Below are 22,315 nucleotides of genomic sequence, written 5' to 3' on the forward strand. Positions count from 1 at the left end.
CAAATTTGCCAATTACCCACTGATATGTATAAAGGGCCCTGCAAGAAGATGGTAAATAAGAGGGCCATTTGAAAGGTGGTTATATAAACATTGCCTCATATTTTTAACAGGTATTTTAAACTAGGTGGTTCGAGCCCTGAATACTGATTGGCTGATAGCCATTGTATATCAGACCATGGGTATGACAAAACATGTATTTTTACTGCTCCAATTACATTGGTAACCAGTTTATAATAACAATAAGGCACCTCTGGGGTTTGTGATATATGGCCAATATACCATGGCTAAGGGCTGATCTTACTACGACTCATTGCGGAGTGCCTGACACAGCCCTTAGCCATGGTATATTGGCCATATACCACACCTCATCGGGCCTTATTGCTTAAATACACCACATTTTATGTCTGAAATGTGTGTGTTTGGTCACATACTTTAATGGAATCCCCAGATATCAAATTATAACTATTTTATATCCTGGATAAACAGGGCATGGTGTATAGAGTTAATAATTAAATAATGATTTATAGTAGCTATGTAATTTTGGGAAATTGGCTGGTGATTATCCCACAGTACGTTATTGACTCGTGATCTAGCTAGCTAGTACTTTACGTTTCAGACTAGACATCGAAAGGTGAAACGGGATTGGCTACTTCTTTGGTCACATGCTACTTTCGCCCAATTAGCTTTCAGAAAGTGCTATTCAGGTGTGTGTGTGTGTGTAGTCATTTCTGCTCCTCAGCGAGGAGAGTTGGAGCGAAGCGTCGCTGAATTGGTAAGTCTAGAAGGATGTTTTATTTTGAGTGTTTTATAACGATGCACATTATATTCAGATTGATTAAATGATTACAACCTTCCCTATGAACATGAATTAAGCAACTATATTATCGGTGACACTCATTTGCCATTGTACGAATTACGTCTCGCAAGCTAACGTTAGCCTAGCAGCAGCCCTCTTTGTTCAGAACGCTCCCTCAGCTCGAACCACAAGCAAGGCAGCACGTCGTAAGGCACCATGCTAGCTACCTAACGTTATATTATGTATCTTTTTTTACGCGGATAGGAATAGAAAGCAAATGCAGGATTTTGTCTATCGTTATGTATGATTGCCTATATAGCTATGGCTAGTCAACGTTGGCAACAATGCGAGGACACGACCATCTTGGGCTAGCCACGCTAGCTAACGTGACGCTCATTAAATGTTATCACAATATCATGGCGATCACATATGGCATTTTATATTTAACTATCTATATATACCCACATAGTTAGCAGTCTAATCGTGGTGTGACTAGTGCAGGGGGCATATTCCAGACTGGCGCACTGAATTAAGGCTTGAAATTAAAATGGCGTCTGGGAGGATTCTCTTAGCCAGCAGATCCTACCCACTTGCTTACAGCAACACTGACTAGGGTCTGACGGCGTTCCTGTGTAGATAGACACCACAGAGCCCGTGCCAAATATTGCTCTATATGCTGAATTGTCACATTGATCAACTGGTAGTTTTTCAGGAAAACTCCCTTTCCTCCTCAGGAAGCATAAACTACAGCAGCCATTTTGGAATATCAGTGTGAGCCAATTGGCTCATTTGTCGTTCAAGTGACATGCCATTCCATAATGGCTACTGCCAACTAGCATGAAGACAGACATCAGTTTACTTAAAATCAAGCAGTCATTCAGTCTTTGTGTAACAGTTGGGATAATGGGACAATTTGGTGTACAACAAGTTATCTTCCCAGGATTGAGGTGTGTTTAAACTCTCTGGATGATAGCGTCCCACCTCACCGTCAGCCAGTGAAAGTGCAGGGTGCCAAATTCAAAACAACAATCTCATAATTAAAATTCCTCAAGCATACAAGCGTTACACAATTTTAAAGATAAAATTCTCGTTAATCTGGCCATTGTCTGATTTAAAAAATGCTTTACAGCGAAAGCTCCACAAACGATTGTTAGGTCACCACCAACTCACAGAAAAACACAGCCATTTTTCCAGCCAAAGAGTAGTCATGAAAAGCACAAAGAGAAAAATAAACACTATTTGATCTTCATCAGGTGACACTCATAGGACTGTTACACAATACATGTATGTTTTGTTCGATAAAGTGCATATTTATATATTAAAAAAATCTCATTTACATTTACTCATTACGTTCAGTAGTTCTAAAACATGCAGTGATTTTGCAGAGAGCCACATCAATATACAGAAATACTCATCATAAATTTAGATGAAAATACAAGTATTATACATGGAAGTAGAGAGATACTTCTCCTTAATGCAACCACTGTCATATTTTTTATGGAAAAATCAAACTATGCAATAATCTGAATACAGCGTTCAGACAACAAAGCAGCCAATAAGATATCCGCCACATTGTGTAGTCAACATTCGTCAGAAATAACGTTATACATATTCACTTTGATCTTCATCGGAATGCACTCCCAGGAATCCCAATTCCACAAATGTTTGATTTGTTCAATAAAGTTCATAATTTGTCCAAATAGCTTCTTTTATTAGGGCGTTTGGTAAACAAATCCAAATGCACGTTCAGATCCAGCCGAATGTTGGACGAAAAGTTCAAAAAGTTATGTTACAGCTCGTAGAAACTTGTCAAACCAAGTATAGAATCATTCTTTAGGATGTTTTTTTATCATAAATGTTCAATAATGTTCCAACCGTAGAATTCTTATGTCTGTAGAAAAGCAATTGAACGAGAGCTAACTCTCTCGTGACCATGTGTCAAACCCTGTGGCACTCTGCCAGACACCTGGCTCAATCCCCTCTCATTCGCCACCACTTCACAGTAGAAGCCTCAAAGTTCTAAATACTGTTGACATCTAGTGGAAGCCTTAGGAAGTGCAATATGACCCCATTTACACTGTATATTGGAATGGCAAATAGTTGAAAATCTACAAACCTCAGATTTCCCACTTCCTGGTTGGATTTTTCTGTTTTTTTTTTAGTTCTGTTATACTCACATACAACATTCAAACAGTTTTAGAATCTTCAGTGTTTTCTATCCAATACTACTAATAATATGCATATATTAGCATCTGGGACAGAGTAGCAGGCAGTTTACTCTGGGCACCTTATTCATCCAAGCTACTCAATACTGCCCCCCTGTCATCAAGAAGTTAACCAAGCACAAGGTGCCTTAATTACTTGAATTTGGTACTCTGAAAAATACTGGAATACCTTCAAAATTAGATGTTTTCTCAGGTTGGTACTCGTAAAAGTACTTTAATGAATTGAAATAACAGAAAATGCTCATGTTTATGAAGTACCAAATGGCAAGTAAATTTAGATCTAATCCTGCCTTTTGTGCTTAGCAGAATTTTTTGGGGTGTCTTTTATTTCAGCTCATGAAACATGGGACCCACGATTTACATTTGCATTTTTATATTTTTGGTCATTATATATTACCCACCTTGTTTGTTTTTATATCCACATCACTGGACCCAACCAACCCACACTGTGTAAAGTGCAACAAATACATCAGACTGACATTGCGAGCATTTGTGAATCAGTCCTGAAGAGCTATATGAAGGGGTAAAGACACAGCTCTGCATCCTTCGCTGGCTGCAGTTCGACATTGACATTTTCCTCTGCAACAACCTCCAGACCTTTGTTGCCAATCGCCTCATTCACAGGCTCCTGCCGTTCACATTTCCTCACACAGCAATTCCAAATAGCGACACTAAAGCAGCCAGTCAGAAGCAAGACACTTCCTTGGCTATTAAGTAGATGCCCAATAATAATATAATAGTCATTAAGCTGGAATTGTGGGGTAAGTTGTCAGTAGGCATGTCAAACCCTGCTCATCACTACTCAAGTTACATCAGTACTCACTTACCACCATGTATGTAGTGAAACAACACAGTAGAACTTGTAAGGTAGTGGTGAATAGTCAGCTGTTTCTTTTTTTTCATGAGGTTGTGGCGATACACCGCTATCTGGTGGTGATGAGGAATGATTGCCTAATATGAACTATTTCAAATTGATGGTAATTGAAAATTAATATTAGTGCTTGGAAAAGTACTTAAATGAAGTCCTTTCTCATTTGACTGCATCAGTAGATATTGAACCAAGCGTGCCATGAAAAGGGTACATGCTGAATCAGGGGATGATGGAAAACAATCACCCTTTGAGTGAATATTGTTTTGATTCTGATCTTTAAAAAAACAAAAACTCCAAAAAGGTGTGGCTTGTTTTCCATCCTCATGAAGTGATGGTACTTGGCTGGGCCCTGGGTTGGTAGAGCCACGGCAATGGTTTTTTCACAGCTAGTCATGTAGTTAGCTAGCTATCGGGCCTGGGTGCCAGTCTCTTTCTGCCATAGCCCCTCTAGTAATGTAATAGTATCTGTCATAAACCTTCAAAGTAACAGAATAGTACCGGTGATGGCAGCCATTTTGGTCAGGGAGAAATCCAAACCAGTCACTTCTCAGTATTGTTGTCGTCTACTAGAGGTCGACCGATTATGATTTTAACTCCGATACTGATTATTGGATGACCAACAAAAATCCGCTGCCGATTTTTATCGGTCAATTTTATATTTGTAATGACAATGACAACAATAGTGAATGAACACTTATTTTAGCTTAATATAATACCTCAATAAAATCTATTTGGCCTCAAATAAATAATGAAACGTGTTCAATTTGGTTTAAATAATGCAAAAACAAAGTATTGGAGAAGAAAGCACATTGCACTTTTGCTAAGGTTTAAAGTTCCTTGTGCAGAACATGAGAACATATGAAAGCTGGTGGTTCCTTTTAACAGGAGTCTTCAATATTCCTATGCAGAGCAAGGGGAACAACTACACCAAGGCTTAGAGCGAGTGACATTTGAAACGCTATTAGCGCGCGTTAACTAGCTAGCCATTTCACTTTGGTTACACCAGCCTCATCTCGGGAGTTGATAGGAAGTCATAAACAGCGCAATGCTTGGCGCACAGCGAAGGGCTGCTGGTAAAACGCAGAAAAGTGCTGTTTGAATTAATGTTTACGCGCTTGCTTCTGCCTCCCACCACTCAGCCAGATACTTAGATACCTGTATGCTCAGTCAGATTATATACAGCGCAGGACACGCTAGATAATAAATATCTAGCAATATCATCAACCATGTGTAGTTAACTAGTGATTATGATTATTTTTTATAAGTTTAACTAGCTAACAACTTGCCTTGGCTTACTGCATTCGCGTAACAGGCAGTTTCCTTGTGGAGTGCAACGAGAAAGAGGCAGGTCGTTATTGCTTTGGACAAGTTAACCGTAAGGTTGCAAGATTGGATCCCCCGAGCTGACACGGTGAAAACGTCACTCGCTCTAAGCCTTTGTGTAGTTGTTCCCCTTGCTCTGCCTTAACCCACCGTTCCTATACCGTCATTGAAAATAAGAATGTGTTCTAAACTGACTTGCCTAGTTAAATAAATATTAAATAAAGGTGTAATTTAAAAAAATCAGCAACACCGTTGTCCAAAAATACAGATTTCCGATTGTTATGAACTTGAAATCGGCCATTCCAAATAATCGGTTGACCTCTTATAGTCTACTTCCATTGCTAGTTGTAGGTGGAACGTTTAAATTTGGAGAATGCTCCTTTAAATCTATTGTTGCTCCGTGAGATAATCCAACCATGTATACGCCGCCATGTTAGAGTATCTTTGTCTTCTCTCATTGAGCAAAACAGGCGAGTGTCATTCAAAGTGACGCTTTATTTCTGCTTTGCTCACGACATGCAGAACTTTGGACACCCACCCGCCTTGAACAATGAGAGACAAAAATACTCTTAAGATGGTGGCATATACATTCTTGCTCAGAGGTAGAACAATGTTTAGTATGTCATTTCAAATCGGCACATTTTCTAAATTAAAATGTTTCTTCCGCAAGTAGCGATGGTTTTGGAGAAGACTTTGGTGAATTGGGCATGTTGACAAATTGCTCCTGCCGTTTTACACTAGCTAAGGCGTAACTACTGTATGGAAGCATTCACATATAGCCACCATTACAATGCTAGTTTCCTGAATAGAGGGATTTGACACATGATAGAAATGATCAGTTTGGTTGTGTACCTTGGATGACTTCTCAGCCAGGTTTACTGTCAGAACTGAGCGACTCAAGACGTGGGGTACTGCCAGTTTCTAATTGATGTCAACTGCAATGAACCGTTTGTAGATTTTTAACTGCAGTGCGCTCATGTGTTAAATACATTTTGGCTTTAGGACTGCATGTACTGCAGGTCTGTCTGGTAACTGATACCCTTTGCCTCATCATTCCGAACTGTACACTGGCTCTGAAATGTTAATTTCAAACTCGCGGCTAACTGAAGAACCATTTTTTTTTAGGTCATTATTGCTCTCTGAGTCATACTGGGATACAGGGGCAGTAGCCCAATTTATCTTCCTTGGTAGAGCTACATTTTAGTCACTAACATATCTGGCATCTGCTCCTGCAGCACTGATTCATAATCAAACTGATTGAATCAAACTGATTGAATCTTTTGAAAGTAGATGCTGTTGGTGCCCCTAAGGGTTGTGCTACAGTTGTGTCCTGGCACTGCTTCAGCCCTGGTCCAACTTCTCCCATCTTTTATTTTTGGGAGGAAGAATGCGACCGGTGTCCTGCTCATCTGTAGGCCTACAATGATGGAGCTGCCCATTTAAAAAAAATCAACAATGGTGATCTCAGACCACCTTTGGCGCTGGGTTTTATACAGTGAGGCTCAAAACAGGAGAAACATTTTAGTGCAACCTTGTCCAGTGCTCATTGAGTCCTATTTTTCCCCTCCCCCATTCCGTGCCTACTGAACACAACCCAGGTTTGCAACAGGCTACAATAGGGACACCCTTGTTACTGCTGTTTCAGCACACTTAACCTATGGGTAATTCCGTGGTATCTGAATTATGCTGAGACTGTAAATTGTTTAAAGCAGTCAATGTGTATAGTTGTTGTTTTGTTAAACTTAGAAATTAATGGTTTGTTTGATATACATTTTAAGGTGAAAAATTGGAGTTTGTGTAATTCCTTTAGCATGGAATTTCCCTTGTCATGCAAAGCCACCCTCCACTTTAGGGAGGTGCGTCCTTAGGTCTGTTCAAAGAAATCCCTATGTTCTGTTACCCTTAAATAACATGTTTTTATTTTAGCAAAAAAAATGCCATCTCCTACTCTAGGGGAATCTGGCATCCTTTTATTGCTTTGCTCATTTTAAGCATGTCCCTTTTGTTCTCAGCAGAACCAAGCAGCAGTGTTGGTGTTCTCTGAGGAAGGACCTGTTCTTGTATCACTGCCATATACACAGGATCGAAGACTCTAAAGCAACTATGGTACCGCTTTTCTTATACACTCATTTTTAGGAAGGCTATTTTGTGTAAACACTTTCTATTTGGTAGTGAACATGGAGCACTTTAATTTTACTAGCCTCACCACTATAATAATTTGCCTCTGCAAGCAATCAACTGTATTTGTCTGACATAATTGATTGAGAAGATTATTTGTAAGTTAACAAGGACGCAGCATACAGGTAGACCTAAAAAGAAAATGTATTCCATCAAATGTCCATTGTAAGAGTAATTCAGGTTGCTGCCAGTCAAAACTGCCCTGGGCATTTCAAACACATGCTCCTGCTTGCATTTGATTGCACTCCTCTAATTGTACATGACTCTCACCCAGCAGTAGTCCATGGATGATTATGTAAGGACAGTGAAAGCTGACTGAAGTAAAATTACTGTATTTTGAGGATTACAGTGGGGTGAAGGTTATCACAATATGACGGTTTCTTCCTATCAAAGCCACTTAGTGACTACAATTGTGACCTGCTGAAGTCAATTCCTTAAAATAACTCCTCTATTCCGGTCCAGCCTCCTCCCCTGCGCCACCGCTCCATGCGTATCTTCATGAACGATGACCGCCATGTGATGGCCAAGCACTCCGCTGTGTACCCCACACAGGAGGAGCTGGAGGGTGTGCAGAACATGGTGTCCCACACGGAGCGTGCCCTCAAGGCTGTCTCTGACTGGCTGGACGAGCAGGAAAAGGTGGTCAAGTCTGCACCAGACGTAACCGAATCCGATAAAGAAGGGTAAGGGAGTGGGAAATTGTATTCAAAATGGTGCATGGGGTACAAAATGTCAGTTGCGTAGAAATACGTTTTGCACCATCAAGGCTGGAGTGTTGGTGAAGGCAGCATCACTTTCAGCTTTGAATTTCAAAAGTAATTGACCTGGGTACCCATGTCTCCTCTGCCAGTGAGCCCAAGGTGTCGGAACAGGCCACACGGTCCCTGCGTGGGGTGATGCGGGTGGGCCTGGTGGCCAAGGGCTTGCTGCTGAAAGGGGACCTGGACCTAGAGCTGGTCCTTCTGTGTAAGGACAAACCCACAATCACCCTGCTGAAGAACGTGGCAGATAACCTGGCTGTGCAACTCAAGGTGAGTTCATTCACCCTCTAGTGTTTTCTGTGTCTTCATATTCAGAGTTGGCTTTGTGAAGTTGAATTTGTTCTTTTGAGAATATACTCTCCTGCATCATTTCAGTTGTGGGGTGATTCATTCATTTGAGAGGAATGGTCACAACTGAATTCAGTAGCAAATCGGGTTTTTTTAATGCTTGGGGGTACATGACCTTGACTGCTTGGTGGGATAGCCACTACATGGCTATTGTATTAACAATTCCTCCTGTTCTACCTGTCAGACCATCACAGAGGACAAGTATGAGGTCACTCAGGTCATCCGTGAAGCCACCATCGTAATCAAGAGCACCAAGGAGCCTCCCCTGACCCTGACTATCAACATGACGTCCCCCCTGGTCCGCGAGGAGGTGGAGAAACAGGCTGCCGGAGGTAGGCTGCCACACAGGGGCAGATGGTTCACTAGCGCCCCCTTAGGTAGGGAGACTAAACAGGCAGGCAGCCAGTCTAGACAGATATTGTTTATTGGGCCTTCAATGGAGCTAGGGGATATGTGGGAACTGTCATCTAATGAAACCGTGCTATGTTTATAGCTCTTTAGACTCTCGTAGTTCCATGTAATGTGATGTACATTTTTGATGGCCCAATACACAGTATAGAAAGGCTAGTTACTGACTGAAAAGGGTTTTCTATTCCCTATGGAGTCCAGACATTAACTATATGAAGGCTTACTGAGAATAACAAAAAAACAAACACCACTTTGTTTGCATGTTTTATACTGAACACTGAACGGTTTGCATTGCAGCAAAAATGAGTTGCAAAGTGTTGTCAAGTGTTCTGGTTACTAGACCCAGCAGTGGGCTATTGACTGATGTTCATCAGCAGGGAGGACACGGGTTACAGATAACGCCAGGGGCTCTTTGACTCTGCATGGCTGAATGTCACTTCTCCCAGTCACAGTCAAAATCAGGGGACAACTGTGATCAGTCTATGTAAATCCAATCCATGGGGTTATGTCTGAAGCAGAGGGAGTCATAAGTTCAATAATAAATACAAGAAATACCTACATTGCCCCTGTAATTATTGGCACAGTGAAGCATATTTTTATTTTTGGCTCGAATTATTTGAGGAAGTTAGATGCACATATCATACCACTCCAAAATACTAACCTCCCCTGTTAGTGTAATTGGGAGGGGTTTGCATATCTTGGGGATATATTTGTGCGTTTAACTTTCTCACTCATCATTCACTATTCATTCAGGATTATCCATAATTATGGAAGCATCCATATTCATGTAGTGTTTAAAAATGTATTCTTATTTATAATAAAGTTTACTCCGAAATGACACATTATTAACATAAATTTCTATTGCACCAAAATAATCTGAAACGCAACCAAAACTAACAAATGCATCCAACAAATGTTGAGTCACAAGCTTTATGTAGTCATTGCTTGCTATGACTATGGGACCAAATACTAAACTTTGAACTACTTTTATACTAAAAGTGCTGTAATTTCTATACGGTTCACCCGGTATAGATACCCTCAAAGACAAGCTGATGGTCTGCTCTTTAACCTCGTAGTCATTGTTGGATTTCAAATCCACATGTTTTGGAGTATAGAGTCAAAAGAAGACTAAATGCTTCACTTTCCCAATTAGGGGGCACTGTATATTATGAGAAAGGGTACTAGTCGGTGGCGGCCCATGTTCCCTCAGACGTTCTGAACAGGAAGTTGGATGTACCCACCAGGCATCAACCTAGCCTTATCTATAACTGTGTCAACATTGAAGCCCGGTTTGGCTCTTGAAGGCCATCAGTTTTGCTGCAGTGTGGACTTGTTTTGATAATTTTGTGCATCTGATTCTCTCTGTCAAGCCTTCTAGTTTGTCAATTTTTAGGGACGCTGGACCTTTGACCAACTGGACGCTCTCTGTCTCGGAAGGGGCTAAGCAGTACACCCAGTATAGGGGTGAAGGGGAGGGGCTCTACCTCTCATTGTTATAGCAAAGCACTCAGACTTCATAACTGGGCTGAGGCATACGAGTTGACATTGAGTTAACAACATAATGGAGACTACTTCCCTTTTGATAATTCACTCCCACTGTAATTTTACATCCATACACATTTTTCTCCATATAGGCCTACTTGGAGTGATCTTAAGAAATCACCCACTTAACAGCAGTTTCTGAAGTGGGATATCTTTAGTGTAATTGCAGTTTCACTGAGAGGTTCAGACCATCAAGTTCTCCAGGTGTGGGGGTGTCCCCCCTCCCCTTCCCTGTCCTGCCTGTGGTTTGGGAAAGCTGCCTACTCCCCCTGGCCGTGTGACAGAACCCCCCTTGGTCAAACTGTACCTTGTCTTCTTATTCCACCCGCCAATAGAAACGCTATCAGTCAACGATCCACCGGATGTTCTGGACAGGCAGAAATGCCTTACTGCCTTGGCGTCTCTTCGCCACGCCAAGTGGTTCCAGGTTTGCATCTTGTCTTTATTTGTCTTAAAGTAGTTCAGTTTTTTTCTACATTTGATGCAGTTTCTTTCTTTGGTCGTTTTTTCTGTTTTTATTTTTAAATGTCCTTTCGAAGTGTATCTATCACCTGTAGTAGACTTCTTACTCTGGTTTTATAGTGTTTCCAAGGAAACCTTTGTCATTACCTTGTAGAGATGCTCTGCTGACTTAACAGGTTTGATTGCAGTGTCATTGAAAATGTTCAATGCTGCTTTTAGAAAGGACGTTCAACAATCCCCTCAAAGCAACCGTTGTATTAAACCACTGCTTAATTTTGATCAGATATGTGGAACTAACTTGCTACACTCAGGTGCAATATTTCTCAAATAATATCAATCTATCAATCGACAACCCTTTTCTGTACTATCATATTGTGTTGAGGTTGATTCCTCGTTGTGGACTATGTTGATTCTTAGTCATCATAGTGAACTGTCATCTCTCGCTCTTAACTGTAAGCGCTCCATCTCTGCAGCCTGTTCTTGTAGAGTGTGTAGGCTCCAATCCCCCATGCTCTGGCTGTTTCAGCTTTCTGTGTGCCACAAAAAAAGGAATATTGCACCTTAGTTAAAAAATGTACATTCCCTATTCCGTCTTCTGGGGCCTCATTTATAAACGTTGCTTATGACAAAATATGACCCAAAACATGTGTGCACCAAAGTTGGCATTAATTAAAAATACTCTCTTCCCACGAACTTCAGACTTGTGGACATTGCACAGTTTCTAGTGGTTGAAGTATTACATTGCAAGTTGAAAGTGGTAGCCTTGTGCTAATGGGGAATATGACTCTTAATCAGTCATGAATAATGCCAAAATCTGCCGTTAGCGAGAAGAGCAAAATCTTTTTATTTTCTTTGCATTCTAAAATAAAATCCTATTTCACTTACATGATCATTGCAGAGTAAATTCTTCACATTTTCTGACTCCTGATTTCATAGGCTACTTGCGAAATGGTCTATATGCCTACAAGTTACCATTGGCTACCATTCTTCCCATCGCTCATTTCATTTGACTTATGTCACAGTAGTAAATAAGCTATTTCAAGTATTTTGCTATGTGATCCATTCCAAAATGCTGTTTAACAGTAGAACAGGCTGTTCACCTTTTCATTGACGTTTGTAGGCTAGGCCTATGTCTACTGGAGAAATTTGACATTACCGTATTCAGACATTTCATTTAGAAGCAAAATACATACAACAACCATTGCATAATACATTCCTCAACATTTCTGGCCATGTTAAGATGGTTGAGTTCATATTCCTGAAGTAGCCATATAACAAATTACCATGTCACATCTCATTTAATTGGGCCAATTAATGTGCTATTTATAATGTCATGTTTTTAGTCTGCATCCAACAGGAGAATGTAACAGATTAACAGACAGTTGATCTACTGAAATGTGTAGGCCTACGGTCATTATTTTATTTATTAGAGATTAGGTATTGTTTCAGAACTTGTGGACATGGCTACATATTTAGGTTTGTGGGGAGAGAGTCAATGCAAAACATTATTGCATTCAACGATCTGTTTACAGGTCCACAACAATTTGCAGTTGATTTTGTCACTCAGATACTGCAAAAGAAAACATTCTGCCAACACACGACATCCGATCAAGTTCGCTATTGCTATTTAGATACTGTCTTTGCCTATTTCCAATTCTAGTATACAGCAAATAAGTGCATTATTGTCACCATAAAATGTGAAATATGGGTGTTTTTCAGGTGGACTTATCCTCCTCGTTAACGCGCACACTTGTTTACATTTGTATGACTGGTCTGATTTCTAATGGGGAAAATGCATATGTTTGACATGTGCCAAGTTTATATAAAGCTATTTTTGTCCGTGCGTAGTCTTTTCAGAAATGGTGCTAATATTTACTGTTAAATTCACACAATGGTTATAAATGAGGCCCCTGGTATATACCCCATGCAATAACCTTTAGAGCTACTGTAAGGTATCGCCACTCATTAAATTAAGCACATTATAAATACTGTCATTGTCCTACATTTCTCCATGTCAGCATTTGGCTTTACATGGACTCCCCTTCTCCCTCTAATCATTTAACAGAATCACAAGTTGACACATTTGATACGGAGCTGCAAGAAGCACAATTACTCAACAATCACCACCCTGTCATACGTATTACAGCACCACTGATCAAATCTGCTTTTTATTTCAAACAAATGGAGTTGTCTATTAAATTCAATAACCACATCTGCAGACAGAACAAATATCACATTCATGCTGCACTTTTCCCATACTGTACCACAATAATGACAAAGCAGAGCCGTTCGTCTGTGTGGCTTTTTGATGTAGCTGCTGCTTTCTTGTTTTTGTGAGTTCTTGTTTGACTAAGACTCCCTCTCCCTCCTCCCCCTCCCTGCTTGTGTCTCCAGGCCAGGGCCAACGGGCTGAGGTCCTGCGTCATCGTCATCCGCATCCTGAGGGACCTGTGCTCCCGCGTCCCCACTTGGGCCCCACTGCATGGATGGGTGAGTCACCAACAGCATTTTCTGCCAGCTGGTTCGTCTAACGCCCCCTGACTCCTGACATTTGGTTTGAGAAATGTCATTCGAATTACAGTGGTCAGGTTTGATGTGTAAGATGGTAATTTATTTAACTTCTTGCGTCGAGCCATCCCGGATCCGGTATCGTGACTACAGCCTCAAGCTCATTACCATAACGCAATGTTAACTATTCATGAAAATCGCAAATGAAATTAATCTATTTGCTCTCAAGCTTAGCCTTTTGTTAACAACACTGTCATCTCAGATTTTCAAAATATGCTTTTGAACCATAGCTAAACAAGCATTTGTGTAACAGTATTGATAGCCTAGCATAGGATTTATGCCTGGCTTTCAGCATGCAACATTTTCACAAAAACCAGAAAAGGATTGAAATAAAATCATTTCCCTTTGAAGAACTTCAGATGTTTTCAATGAGGAGACTTTGTTAGATAGCAAATGTTCCGTTTTTACAAAAAATATTATTTGTGTTGACAAATCGGTCCGTTTTCTTCATTCTTCATCACGTTTGGGTAAGGGAAAAAACAAAAATTAAGTCATTAAAACGCGAACCTTTTTCCAAATTAACTCTATAATATCAACAGAAACATGGCAAACCGATGTTTAGAATCAATCCTCAAGGTGTTTTTCACATATCTATCGACGATAAAATCCTTCGTGGCAGTTGACTTTCTCTTCTGAAGAAATGGAACGCGCATGGACCTACAGATTACGCAATAATTTCGACACAGGACACCGGGCGGGACACCAGGTAAATGTAGTCTATGGTCAATCTTCCAATGATATGCCTACAAACACGTCACAATGCTACAGACACCTTGGAGAAACGACACAAAGGACAGGCTCATTCCTGGCGCATTGACAGCCATATAAGGAGACATTGGAACACAGCGCCTTCAGAATCTGGGACATTTCCTGTATTACATTTACATTTAAGTCATTTAGCAGACGCTCTTATCCAGAGCTGTATGAAACTTCATCTTGGTTTTGCCTGTATCTTTAGTTCTGGGGCACTCACAGATATCTTTGCAGTTTTTGGAAACGTCAGTGTTTTGTCTTTCCAAGGCTGTCAATTCCATGCATAGTCTAGCATCTTTTTGTGACAAAATATTGCGCTTAAAACGGGCACGTCTTTTTATCCAATAATGACATAGTGCCCCATAGGTTGAAGAGGTTAGGGGGCTTAGTACATTAAACTGCAACAACTTCTTATTTACAGCCTTTTTATCCAATTTGCCAAACATCTGGACAAAATACAAACATTAACATTTCTTCTTCACCCCTGCTAGCCAATAGAGCTGCTGTGTGAGAAGGCAATTGGCACAGGGAACCGGCCAATGGGGGCAGGAGAGGCTCTGCGAAGAGTTTTGGAGTGTCTGGCTTCTGGAATCCTCATGGCTGGTGAGTAGTGTCAAAGAGCGGAGAGAACATGTCCTCCCACCTCTGCTTAATTAATATAGTCGTAATTCCACATCCCAAGGCAAAAGATGTCATAATTTGCCTGTTGGTTTTTAGATGGTGCTGGAATCTGTGATCCATGTGAGAAGGAGCTGACAGATGCTATTGGCCACCTGGACCTCCAGCAGAGGGAGGACCTCACACAGAGTGCCCAGGTGAGTCACATCTACACCCACAGGGCCTACCAAGTGGGGCAGTGGTCTAAGGCACTGCATCGCAGTTGCTAACTGTACCCCTAGAGATCCTGGTTCGAGTCCAGGTTAGGGGAGGGTTTGGCCGGCAGGGATGTCCTTGTCCCATCACGCTTTAGCGACTACTGTGGCAGACCGGGCGTGCACATGCACATCGCCAGGTGTGCTGTGTTTCCTCCGACACATTGCTGCACTGCTTCCGGGTTAAGCAGGCATTGTGTCAAGAAGCAGTGCAGCTTGGTTGGGTCGCGTTTCGGAGGACGAGTCCGTCCGGGAGTTGCAGCGATGAGACAAGATTAACTACCAATTGAATACCACAAAATTGGGGAGAAAGGGGGGTAATATTGTTTTTTTTTCTACACCAACGTGTGTGATTATGGTGGCTATAGTGAATGGAAAAAAATCACCATCTGTTTTCAGCATGCCTTAAGGCTGTCTGCCTTCGGACAGCTTCACAAAGTGCTAGGGATGGACCCCCTTCCTTCCAAAATGCCCCGGAAACCCAGGAGCGAGACCCCCATTGACTATACAGGTAAGCCAGGCTGCAGACGTGTGCATACAACTTAGTGTCCATATTTTGGAAAGTCTCCGCAGTCCCTGTGTTTTTGTTGCAGTCCAAATCCCCCCCAGTACAACCTATGCCCCACCAATGAAGAGGCCTATCGAGGAGGAGGAAGGAGGGGAGGACAAAAGTCCAAACAAGAAAAAAAAGAAGCTGCAAAAGAAATGTAGGTGTTGCTTAGTTCTTCCTGTTCTTCACAGTTCTTCAGTGTTGTCATGCAAATTTGGCTACTCTTTTTAATTTCCCCCTTGGCTGGACCAAAACAATTTATTAAGTGGCAGTGTTTTTAATCCTAATCTTCACTAGCCCCAGATGAGAAGTCGGAGCCCCCCCAGGCCATGAATGCTCTGATGAGGCTGAACCAGCTGAAGCCTGGCCTGCAGTATAAACTCCTCTCCCAAACTGGCCCGGTGCACGTACCAGTCTTCACCATGGCTGTGGAAGTGGACGGCAAGAGCTTTGAAGCATCAGGCCCATCCAAACGCACTGCCAAGCTTCACGTTGCTGTCAAGGTGAGTGGGTGTATGGGGTAAATGGTGTAGATATTCTAAGCGTTTGGTGTGTTGTGAAATCAGAAGATTGTAACTATTGTCTGCTGCGCTTAACATATTTTCCTTTCCAATCTTTTGCCCGGCCCAATCATAGGTCCTCCAGGATATGGGCCTCCCCACAGGTGTGGAGCTGAAGACTGCTGAGCCAATGAAGAATGAGGTGGCAACGGCCATTGTGGAGGAGGTGAAACCCTGCATCACTCCAATCGCAATGGACACTGCAGCCACAGGGGCGGACAGCGTGGAGGCCACAGACGGTGCAGAGGTATGGGTCCTCGGTGTAGAACTCAAAACAATGTTTTTGGACACTAGGCTCGGTTTTGACTCCAGTTTTGTTGTGTTGGTCTTGTTTACAGATAAATGTATGTTTTTCTTTGTCTTAGAGTGCTCGTCAACAGGGACCAATCCTGACCAAACATGGGAAGAACCCTGTGATGGAGCTAAATGAGAAGCGGCGCGGCCTCAAGTATGAGCTCATCTCAGAGACCGGAGGCAGCCACGACAAACGCTTCGTCATGGAGGTTAGTGTCTCAGGAGTGGAATAAGTGCCCATCCACCCTGCAACCAGACTGATGCCTTTTAGAATCAAACAGTAGATATCCAGCTGCTTCAATGATTGGAGGAGTTTACTTTATTTGCACAAAATCTCAATTTCATGTAAATTTTAGGTTTTTTTTTTTTTTTTTTAGCTTGGTTTTGAGAATTTACCCCTGCATCACTATACTGAGCTTTGTCGTTGCTAACATTACATTTGGGTGTTTTTGGAGTTTTGTTTATCTGTGGCTCCCATACTGCAGAACGAGCAACAAGGAAGTATATTGGTGAGGTACATTTCTCAAAACAGTGTCTGGACACTATAGCAACATACAACTTTATTTGAACAAAATTTGAGATTTAAATTAACTTGACCTTTTTAACCATTGACAATAACAACATGAGCTTGGCTTTGACACACATTCTTGGTCACATGCTTTATCCTGTTCTTGCCTGAGTCTATGTATTGACCTGTATTTCCTCCTGTTCCAGGTGGAGATAGACGAACAGAAGTTCCAAGGGACTGGCTCCAATAAGAAGGTGGCCAAGGCCTATGCTGCCTTGGCAGCCCTGGACAAACTCTTCCCAGAGGGCTCTGTGACTGAGGCAGCCAAGAAGAAGAAACTCCCAATGGTACGATTCCTCATGCCTTACTCTATACATGTGCTTGCTATTGTTTGTAAAATATATTAACTGAGTAATTATGGTTGCTGCTGACCTGTCTGTCAATTTAGTCCTCGTGTTTTCTCCAACAGCATGGGTTTGGCACGATGGGTGACCCGACTGGTGACCCGGCAGCCACTCCCAGGGGCAGAGGTAGAGGGCGTGGCAGGGGGAGGGGCCGAGGGTTCAATAATGGTGGCAGCTATGGTCAAGGTAAAACGGAGCTATATGCTACCTACAGTGCCCTCAAAGTATTCACACCCCTTTCCTTTCTCCACGTTTTGTTACGGCCTGAATTTAAAATGTATTAAATGTATTTTTTTGTCAATTGGCCAACACACATTGCCCTAATGTTAAAATACAAATAAAAATGTAATGAATTACTACCCCATCTCTACCCCGCACATGCAATTATTTGTTAGGTTCCTATGTATAGCAGTGAATTTCAAACACAGATTCAACCACAAAGACCAGGGAGGTTTTCCAATGACTCGCAAAGAAGGGCACCTATTGGTAGATGTATTTGTAAAAAGTAGACACTGAATATCTCTTTGAGCATGGTGAAGTTGTTAATTACACTTTGGATGGCGTATCAATACACCCAGTCACTACAAAGATACAGGGTTTCTTCCCAACTCAGTTGCCAGAGAGGAGTGAAACCGCTCAGGGATTTCACCAAGGCCAATGGTAACTTTAAAATGGGTAGAGTTTAATGGCTGTGATGGGAGTAACTGAGGATGGGTCAACATTGTAGTTACTCCACAACATTAACCTAATTGACAGTGAAAAGGAAGCCTGTACAAAGTTTAAAAATATTCCAAAACATGCATCCTGTTTGCAACAAGGCACTAAACTAATACTGCAAAATAATGTGGCAAAGCAATTAACTTTGTCCTGAATACAGTGTGTTATGTTTGGGGTAAATCCAATACAGAGTAACACTCCATATTTTCAAGCGCAGTGGTGGCTGCATCATGTTATGGATATTCTTGTAATCTTTAAGAACTGGGTTTTTCAGGATAAAAAAGAAACTGAGCACAGACAAAATCCTAGAGAACTGGTTGACTTCTTTCCCTCAGGCAGTGGGAGGTGTTAGCAGGACAATAACCGAACACAAGGCCAGTTAAGCACAGGAGTTGCTTATCAAGAAGATATTGAATGTTCCGGAGTTGCCTAGTTACAGATTTGACTTAAATCAGCTTGCAAATCTTCGGCAAGATTTGAAAATTGCTTTCTAACAAATGACCAACAACAAACTTGACAGACGGAGCGTGAATAAAAAAAAACAATTAAATGTGCAAATATTGTACAATCCAGGTGTGTAAAAGCTCTTAGACTTACCCAGAAAGACTCAGCTGTAATTGCTGCCAAAGGTGATTCATACATGTATTGACCCAGGGGTGTGAATATTTATTTAAATTGGTATATATATATATTTTTTGGGGGGGGGGGGGGTCCATGAACATGTTTTTCCTTTGTCATTATGGGTGATTGTGTGTAGACTGTCGGGTCAGAAAAACAGATTTTTAATTCGGGCTCTAATACAATAAACTGTGGAGTAAGTCATGGGGTATGACTACTTACTGAAGGCACTGCATGCAATTATTGTGTATTCTGTCCCTGAATTGACTTTATGCTGTAAATACTGTTTTTCAACATGAAATGGTAGGCACCATCTCACATGAAATGGTATGCACCATCTCACGTCAGCTGAGAAATGTAATGGTTGGTTTGCTTAACTCTTCAGGTGGCTATGGAAGTTATGGATATGGGAACAATGGAAACTCTGGCGGCTATAGTGAGTATTGATTTTCCCTTTTTCCTCATCTTCCAATCCCTGGAATAGTCTTGCGAATCAGTCTGGTTTTCTTTTGATATGTCCACCTTTATCATGAGGACACTACAAGAGGGTTTCTCACTCTACTCGCATTGTAAGATAAGCAGAAGTTCAGTGTGGTTTGATCAGAGCACAACATGCTCAGCCATCTTGGTGGAGAGTTAGTGGCATACATCTGGAGGTTTCCAGCAATACAAGACCTGGAAATGTTATTTAAAAATCTATAATCAAAGTATATTTTTGTTTTGGAGAGTATGCCATTGAATGTCATCTAAACAAACTACCAAAGAAGGAACTTGAGTGCGCTTATTTCTGGTTCGATTATGATTTTACATTTCTCTGCTTTGTTAAGCCACAGGACTCAATCTATATCACTTTGACAACCCCCCCCCTCCTACCAGCAGCCTGTTCTGAGGAAACACCTTGAGCGTGACAGGAGCAGAGAAATCTAAAAGTCCCAACAAACAAAAAGCAGTTTTGAAAACAATTTGACCAAGTCATTGACACATGCCACTTTTTATGGCAAAAAAAAACAAACCAATCTAATTCAATTTTTCCTTCTCTGCTCTGTCTCATTCTTTAGGTGACTTTGTCTCAGACTGCTATGGCTACCACGAGTTTGCAACATAGATCATCCCAATCTTTTAAATCAAAACAAAATGTAGAGAAAGAGGAGCAAACTATAGTGTTCCTGCAACATGAACTCCAATCACTCCCCTGGGAAAAAACTCCCTTTGCTTAACCGCTACGACTCATGTCCCAACGCCTAGAGAGATGGGAGGCCAGTGAGTGCTTGTTGCCTTTGGTCACCTTCCATACCCTCTGCCAACCCTGGGACGTACCTGGACACCTGGATATGCCAAAAGCCACAGGCACACTTTCCCAATAGACTGCCTTCCTTAGTGGAATTGAGACCAGAGCATTATGGTTGGCTGATGGATAATGGCCCACTGTGATGACATGCACATTGGAGTGTGTCAGACTGGGGAGATTGATCCCATTGTGGCCATCTGTCTTGAATGTCTACACAAGTTATTTCTTATGATGTGAACGGTCTTATTTCATTTTGTTGTCTGAAAATGTATTATCAATCACTTCATTGTCAATGTTTTTATTTTATTTAGCATTTTGTTATGAGAACATAAACTGCAAATATTCAAAGCAGCCTTTTTATTAAAATGTCAGAATTGCTAAATTGTGGCTATTGATGCATGGTGGTTACATGCTAGTCTTACTTTGAAAATGATAATGTTCACAATGCCCCTCACCTTTAGGCATGAAAGAACCACAGCGTTGTTGATACTTACGCAAGACTGATTTTGACATTCTGCATTCTGATTGTGAAGTAAAAATAGTCTTGTATGTTTTTAAAAAATAAATGTGATATCCCATACAATAATGTGGTACTACAATTTTAGTGAAACGCTTCACTTTCTTGAAAATGTAATGTATTAATCTTCACAAGCATGGGTGTGACAACAGTAGAACTCTACAAAACCCCCTCTTAATTTCATGCCTCTTCCTTTTAGATTATTACAATAGTGGAGCAAATGGTGGAGCTGCGGCTGCTGGCACCGTTACTGAAGTCGCTGCGGCCAGCACTACAGGCGTGACAGCTACAGGAACCTATGGTTCATACTACCAGAATGATGGGGGCTACTCCACCCCATCACCAGCTCCCAAAGCCCCTGTCAAAAAGGAGGCCAAGTCTACCTTCCCTGGACCGCCAGGCGTTGGTGGGGGGGCCCAAGGGGCCTACCAGACCACCCCTGGCCAGAGTGCCTATAACCAGTATGGCCAGGGCTATGGGCAAGGCAATAAGACCTTCAATCAAAACCAGGCAGGAGCAGGAGTTTATCCTTACAGCACTGCCTACCCCAGCCAGGTGACGGGCAGCACTGTTGCCAGCCAAGACTACAGTTACGACGGTAAGATGGATTTTCGGCACAGGGAATCACAAGTTCAACGTAACCTAAACTCTTGATAAAACAGCTTCACTAATCAACTTCCTCTTCCATAGGTTACGGAAATCAGTCAAATTACAACGCACAGGCAGGAGCCAACCAGAGCTATGGTGCAAATCCAGCGCCATACCACAACCCAGTAGGATACGGCAGGGGAGACCCCACCGTGAACTACCAGTACAGATAGACTGAATCCGCCCTCTGCACACCCCCAACTGAGCCCCACAACCCTGTCACAAGCGTTCTCCAAAGAAGCAATGGTGGCTGTCCTGTGATCCATGGCTATGTGCATTTGTTTTTTTTTTTTTTTAAATTTAAAGTAATAAACTGGACTTATTAGTTGGCAGCTCCCCACGGCTGTATCAAATGGTCTATTTCATCAGGTTGGTCAGTGTTCAAGCTTGTATTTTCTTTGTATGCACTCCACCAATTTCCCCTCCCCATATCACCACCACTACCACCCAAAAAGAGGGAATGACACACCACTTTTCTTTTTTACCCCAGCTATTATTTTATTTCTGTTCATACACAAACAGTTAACTGAGGACTCGTTTTAAATTTTCCTTTTACAATACAATGGGCCTGGAGAACTGCTTGCTTGTTGACGTATTTGCTTGTAATTTTAGACATTTATTTTTCAATGTTTTAGTTGATGTATTTCTGTAGTTTTAACTCCAACAAATAATTTTGGAAATGACTAGGAAGACATTTTTAAATGTCAATTACATTTCTGGTCAAAGTAGATTTGGTGGTTGGGATTTTATTTTTTCTCAGAACCGTGTATAAGAAAGTGTGGTGTTTGTATCAATAAAGTACTTTTATTTTGGAGGAAAGCAACTTGTGTCGACCAAGCATTTCACTTCATGAGAGGCTCTCTACTAACCTTACGGTCCCTCCCAGATATCAGAAAATACATTTTGAAGTCAATATTGTGCAATGAAATGTTACATTTGTCCTTTTGGAGATGCTCCGATCCAGAGTGATTTACTACATTCATCTTAAAATGACTAGGTGGGACAGCCACATCTGTCATAATACATTCTTCAAGGTATTTGTCAAACCTTGCTAGCTACAGCAAAATGAGTTAGCTGTCCAAAATTATAATCCATAACAATTTT

General features: G+C 41.5%; 1 protein-coding gene across 3 annotated transcripts; it reads left to right on the forward strand.

Annotated features, from left to right (window-relative positions):
* The first annotated feature begins 670 nt into the window (after positions 1-670).
* On the forward strand, positions 671-22,034 carry LOC123998659 (interleukin enhancer-binding factor 3 homolog). 3 transcript variants are annotated; one of them, XM_046303742.1, is made up of 19 exons: positions 671-772; positions 7,228-7,321; positions 7,856-8,076; positions 8,244-8,424; positions 8,687-8,834; positions 10,788-10,879; positions 13,309-13,404; positions 14,727-14,838; positions 14,953-15,050; positions 15,507-15,618; positions 15,701-15,814; positions 15,955-16,160; positions 16,294-16,464; positions 16,583-16,720; positions 17,226-17,366; positions 17,489-17,609; positions 19,144-19,194; positions 20,763-21,161; positions 21,254-22,034. In XM_046303742.1, exons 2-19 carry the CDS (start codon positions 7,319-7,321, stop codon positions 21,382-21,384), a joined length of 2,535 nt encoding a protein of 844 aa, XP_046159698.1. In that variant the 5' UTR covers positions 671-772; positions 7,228-7,318; the 3' UTR covers positions 21,385-22,034. The 3 variants fall into 3 exon arrangements, with proteins under 3 accessions (XP_046159698.1, XP_046159700.1, XP_046159699.1); XM_046303743.1 differs by having other exon boundaries at positions 691-772; positions 7,231-7,321; XM_046303744.1 differs by lacking the exons at positions 20,763-21,161; positions 21,254-22,034 and adding an exon at positions 19,817-20,629 and having other exon boundaries at positions 673-772.
* The last annotated feature ends 281 nt before the right edge of the window (positions 22,035-22,315 follow it).

The sequence above is a fragment of the Oncorhynchus gorbuscha genome, linkage group LG16 (genome assembly GCF_021184085.1).
Source record: "Oncorhynchus gorbuscha isolate QuinsamMale2020 ecotype Even-year linkage group LG16, OgorEven_v1.0, whole genome shotgun sequence".
NCBI classification, from domain to species: domain Eukaryota; kingdom Metazoa; phylum Chordata; class Actinopteri; order Salmoniformes; family Salmonidae; genus Oncorhynchus; species Oncorhynchus gorbuscha.